General features: G+C 35.2%; 1 protein-coding gene across 1 annotated transcript in view; it reads right to left on the bottom strand.

Moving 5' to 3' along the window:
- Window positions 1-525: 525 nt before the first annotated feature.
- The window catches only part of LOC137404424 (uncharacterized), a 33088-nt gene continuing 27613 nt past the window's right edge, over window positions 526-6000 (bottom strand). The window contains exons 11-13 of the mRNA XM_068090624.1: window positions 4475-4724; window positions 1660-1853; window positions 526-866 (exon numbers count right to left, since the gene is read on the bottom strand). Coding sequence (XP_067946725.1) covers window positions 834-866; window positions 1660-1853; window positions 4475-4724 — 477 coding nt within the window. The 3' untranslated portion in view covers window positions 526-833. The remainder of the gene's footprint in view (window positions 867-1659; window positions 1854-4474; window positions 4725-6000) is intronic.

Raw genomic sequence — 6000 nt, 5'->3', positions numbered from 1 at the left:
GTCTGCCACTTGTCATTAGCTTGGCAAGTTGCCAATGGCTAATTTGAGTAAGCCTACTAATGAGAGCCTTGAGAGCAAGCATGAGATTCTGTTGCCCTGTATTTGAGAGTGGTAGCGTATTTTCACCCATATAGCGACATTTATTGACCAATGAATTCATCAATTGCTAGGTGAATGGTAGGTTCTGAGATCAAATCTCCTGCGAACGGATTCTTCGTCCCAGTATTTTAATAGCTATAGCTGGACAAGCGGAACTATACGCACGCCCGTGCGCACACACACAAACAAACTTTCAAGTTTATAAATATAGATATATATCTATGACATATATGCATTTACTTATATCAACACAAGTAGGTTGCAGAAAGGTGTGCTATTGGAAACAGCTAAGATCCTGAGGCGACTGCCCAAACTCCAAATCTCTGATAGGAGACCGAAGCTTGAGCTGAAATTACCATCTATTTGGGCTAGCAGGGATGAGGAAACAATTTCTATAGAAGTAAAAAATTATAAGTAACTACACAGTAATATGAAACGGTTTATTGAAGTATGAAACATTCTGTACATGTTAATGGCTATAAATATAAAGGTTGACTACTTGATTATCATGCATTGTTTGCACATAGTCTACCTGAAGGAAAGTGTACCACCAGAAGTTTTCAAGAAACACATTCAAAGTTTTAGACAGATAGAAGGATAGTTAATGCAAGGCGCTAAACTAGTGTGAACAAAAACATATGACATATAAAAACATATATTATATAATTATGTACGATATCATTACAGTATATTACATAATGTGTAGCAATATTTACAGACAATATCAATCTTGTTCAGTCGCTGAGTTTTTCTCTTCTACCTGTATCCTGCAAGAGAGACATGTCCAATTGTTACAAATTAATTATACAACAGCAATGTGACTGGTTTTACAAAACATAAAACAAAAGTTACACCCTTGCATTGAAAAAAGTGCATTTGAGCAAATAACCCGGAGTTAACAGATAAGGCCTGTATTAAATGTACCTAGCTAGTAGCTAGTAGCGAGGAAGCCTGCAAACGGCTGATTATGTTGACGAGCTAGCCTCTGCTCCAATAAGAATACCCTAAGCTAGAGTAAAAACTATCCTAGAGGTAAATGCAATAAATGTAATACTATATATGCTTAAACTTTGGTTTTAAAAATATGCTAGTGTCACAGTTGGGGAGGAGGAAGTTCGAGTAAAAAAACAAAAACTTTGATTCCAAATGCAGGCTATTCAACCTCTTTAGGAAAACAGACCATGGCGGAGGATCAGAATACCTTCTGTTAGGGGAAGATTACAATAGAAGTGAAATTTATAGAAAAGTGTCTAAAATTTATTTAAAAACTTGTTTTAGCTAAAAATATCTAAAAAATAATGTAAACAATGTTTATTATATTAAAATGATTCTACGCACTTCATGACTTGTTATCTGCAAAGTTCACATGTATTTTTAGTACCACTTATAGCTTTTACTATCTATCGTTGCATCTATTAACAGTATAGCTCAAACTTTTAGTTACTAGTATATATTATGATTTAGTTGTTATTGCTATATTGAATAATAGCCAGCCAAATGCTCACTCCATATATTGCACAGAGAGCCAAGATATAGGCTAGTGTATAAATGTGTACATACCGTATGTATATATTTGGGTCTGTAGAAGCCAGGGCCCCTCCGCTGCAGGTCACACAGCTTCCTTCTATCTTTAATAATAATGGCTAATGTCACTCCCAACAGGACAAGCAGTAGAAGTATGACAACTCCCAATGCAGCAAAGACGGCAATAATCATAGTATGGTCTCTCATGGGTGGCACATCCTTGACACTTTCTATAAACATTTACAATGTTGAGGAATGTCAGGCTTCTATAACTGGTGTTCAGAGATTTTGTCAGAGATTTGACAGTGCTGTCAGAAAATTGACAGCGCTGTCAGAGATTCGAAAGTACTGTCAGAGAATTGACAGCGCTGTCAGAGAAGTGACAGTGCTTTCAAAAAATCGACAGCGCTGCCAAAGATTTGACAGTGCGGTCAGATAACTGAAAAGGCTGTCAGAGATTTGACAGGGCTGTCAAAAAACTGACATTGGCGTCAGAGAATTGACAGTGCTGTCAGAAAAATAACAGCGCTGTCAGAGATTCGACAGTGCTGTCAGAGATTCTACAGTGTTGTCAGGAATTTGACAGTGCTGTCAGAAAATTTACAGCGCTGTCAAAGATTTGACAGCACTGTTGAATTGCATGTTAAAGTCATAGACTTACAGGTTTTAGAGCATTAAGTATAATATTCAATAATATATAATATTCCATTGTAATAATTTTTTTATCATAACCAAAACTATCAAATAAAAAGTTTTATGAATTGAATTTGTTGGAAAAATTATCTGGTGCTGGACAAAACGTATAGCGTGATGTCTGTGTAAATGTATAGCATAATGTCTGTGTAAATGTATAGCGTGATGTCTGTGTAAATGTATAGCGTGATGTCTGTGTACATGCCAAAGTCAAAGCTAAGTCACGTTTCCATATTGTTTGATTGAGTTTTTCCAAACTGCATGCACATGCCCCAGGCGTATGGCCCAGGCGTATGTCTCATGCCTTCCGTCAGGTCCTCAAAAATATTTTGTTTTAAAAGTCTGCTTGTTGAACACCCATATGATTAAAAACTCAACAAAGCGCCTTTGTGTGCATTAAGGATAATTGCCCTCAATGATTACTTCTTGGATGTTGTGAAACTAGTGTAGCAAATTGTGTTGAACATCTGCACACGTGCTACGTGCCATCTAATTAAAAGTCAAAGAAATGCTGGCCAGTGCCAAGCTTGCAGCTAGTAGAGTATAATTGGCCAACTAATTATTGATAATAGTCTATGATGTAATGATTGCTTACTTATGAAAACTATATTATTATGATTGAATTTTATTTAGTTATAAAATAACTTATATAGTACTAAAATACACCATATACTATAAACCATATATATATCATCTATAAATATCAATCTCATATTTTGTTTGTGATTCGGTATGTCTAGTTGTAGCCATTAAAATCTTGAAAAGAAGAATCCGTATCGCAGAAGATTTGCTCCCAGAACCTCTTGTTCCCAAAACGATATGCTAAACCATTTAGCTACGCAAGACTGACGATTTCATTAGGCGATATATGTCGCTATAAGGCTGAAAACACGCATATCGCTCTCCGTTATGGTGCAATGTCATTGTATGCTCGCTCTCACGGCTCTTATTAGTAAGTGTAGCAATACTAGCTTACACGAATTAGCCATTGGAAATGTGCCAGGCTAATGGCAAGTGGCAGGCAACTACGTTACCTGTCACTGTTTATAAGCGGATTTGTAATACTCGTGGAATACTGTACGAGTATACTTTTCGCTAGTATGTTAATATAGTTGTTACATAATTATTTAATGGTTATGAACATGATTTTAGCCCACAAATGGCAACTGGCTTGTCTATTTTTATAAATTTAAAAGTCACAAAATGTGCTTTAGTACATTAGCTGTCTTACCGCAATAAATATATTTATGTATAATTTTTTGCATAGTTCATGAAACAATAAGTGATATCACATCTGTGCTAACAAGTAAAACATTTAGTCATTTGTTTCATCAAAGCTAAAGATTCATTTGTGACAAACAGACTAATTCTCTGTCTTTTATGTAGATAAGGTAAGTAAGTAGATAAGGTAAGTGTGTAACTATTCTTGAACAATTGAATCTTTACTATAATAAGAGCCGTGTCCGTCTGTCCATTTATCTGTCTGAAGTCAAAGATAGACATTTAGAAAAAACATTGCATTGTACTGGATTCGAACTCGTTTTTATAGGAAAGGAACGACCACTTCCAACAGCAATGAGTGTTCAACAGCACACCCTAATAGTTTGCTTGTATTTGATTATAATGCCAGCTCCATCTTCAAATCCGCTCTAGTTTTAATTAAAACATTTTAAATGTTTTAACTAGAACTAGAGAATTAGAATGGGTTTCTGTAAACTTTTGACTAACTCAATGCATTTTGAATTTTTTTAGGAACCTCACTTTCAGTGGAAATGTAACCATTTTCTTTTTTATTAGCCTAGTTCAAGCGAAATTAAACCAAACATATCAATAGTTATGACCAAGTCCGTTGTTTTGAATAGCACCAATACAACTGTGAAAATGGCTTACGTGTTAATTTAAACTTTATTCTCAAATTGGTATGTGATTTTCCTATAAGCATGGACTCGGAAAATTCCACTGAGCTCTGCCAGATTGTATAAATGTCGATTTCATAAGCAAGCTCCGAAATAAAAACTTGTTTACTAATAAATTGTGAGTATCTGCAATAGACCTCTGCTACATGCCACTGCCAGTTACACTTAAATCAAACAAGACCTATCCTAGAGATGTAATTGTGTCATATTAATGCATTCAATATTAGTTACCAGTTCCACACCTTGATTAATGGCAGCTGATGTTGATGAACTTCTGGTGACATTTGTGTTATTTAACGGGGCAGCGGAGAGGTTAGATAGGTTGACAGCCCTCCAGTGAATGGTAAATCCTTTGTATTCCGTACACTCATTAGAAACAAACTTTATTGTCATTCGGGTGGACTTGTAGGAGAAGATCATTCCAGTCATGTTGCCACTGGTAGTAAAACCTTCCGCCAATCTCAGCTTTCCTCTACTCTCGTGGTTAAAGAACTGCAAAAAATAAAAAATCATCAAGTATGTCTTACAGGTTACATTGACTCAGTAAGTCATCGATATTCATCTTCGGTGGTAGCCTAAGTTACACTGAACTGAGCCAGGCTGAATCAAATTATCTCTTCAAGCACCTTCAACCCATGTCAATACAGAGTGCCCTTACGCTGAACTAAAGAAGTAGGGTTTGATTAAAGTGCTATAATTTTAATCAAGACTATATCAATTGGCATTATAAACTAAAATCTTCTCAGTTCATTGATATCATAATAAGTAAACATGCGTGTAGATAACAGGGCTACGTGTCTGCATCAACTATGTACAAAACTATAGATTATTATATATAGCCTATATACAGTATTACTTTATTGGTAATAATTTCACTGCAAACAGAAATGTTTTTCAAACTATGTCATACTACAATCACAATACAAACAAAAACATACAAAAAGGGCAACAGTTCGCCACTAAAATCAAATAAATGGTGTGACATATAATGATTAAAACACGTTTCTCTGCTAAGAGAACAGACATTAGACGAAACATTGTTAAAGCAGGTACATGTAAGCTATTTTATATTTATAAACATGAGTGTTTGTCTGTCTGTCTGTCTTTTTGCAGTTATAGCAATAAAGTCTTAGTAACAAATAATCCTTTTCACAAATGATTTAATCTCAGAACCTCCAGTTCTAGAGACATTGCGCTTACCCATTAGACTACGCTTTCAACTGAACATAGACATCAACAATGGTGAAGATATTTATTATATTGATTATAATATGTATAATGACGTTGTGTCACACGTAACAATTACCAGCTGGGCTAACGACCTCATTAGGTGAATTCCCAGTGTTGCACGAGTAACAAAAAAGGCTTATAAACAGTTGCCGGTAATGTAGAGTAAATATTATGTAGTAGATAAGGTAATGTAGGTGATGTGATGTTTATAAGCTGTTTGTATATTACTCGTGCAACGCAGGGCATTTAGCTAGCATTAATAACCTCCAATGAAAGGGATGTTCTGTTGGTTGAGTCAAAAGTGCTTCTTCGAAATACTAGGAAGCCATCTTCCTTCCTATGAAGTACTCAAATGGAAAACTTTCATTTTAACTTTGTACATCAAGTGCTAAGGATTATGGGTAAGTAATGTGGTTCAGACCACAAATCTGCTACTCATCATTTTTATAAGTCATTTTAGTGATTTAAATTTGTTTGTCACCAGCTCTTTGATGGTCTGATGGTTAATTTGACTAGAAGAATGTTTTAACTCAAATAC

Source organism: Watersipora subatra, chromosome 9 (assembly GCF_963576615.1).
Source record: "Watersipora subatra chromosome 9, tzWatSuba1.1, whole genome shotgun sequence".
NCBI classification, from domain to species: domain Eukaryota; kingdom Metazoa; phylum Bryozoa; class Gymnolaemata; order Cheilostomatida; family Watersiporidae; genus Watersipora; species Watersipora subatra.
The sequence above is the reverse complement of the archived record's forward strand: the minus strand, read 5'-3'. Positions and strand labels throughout refer to the sequence as shown.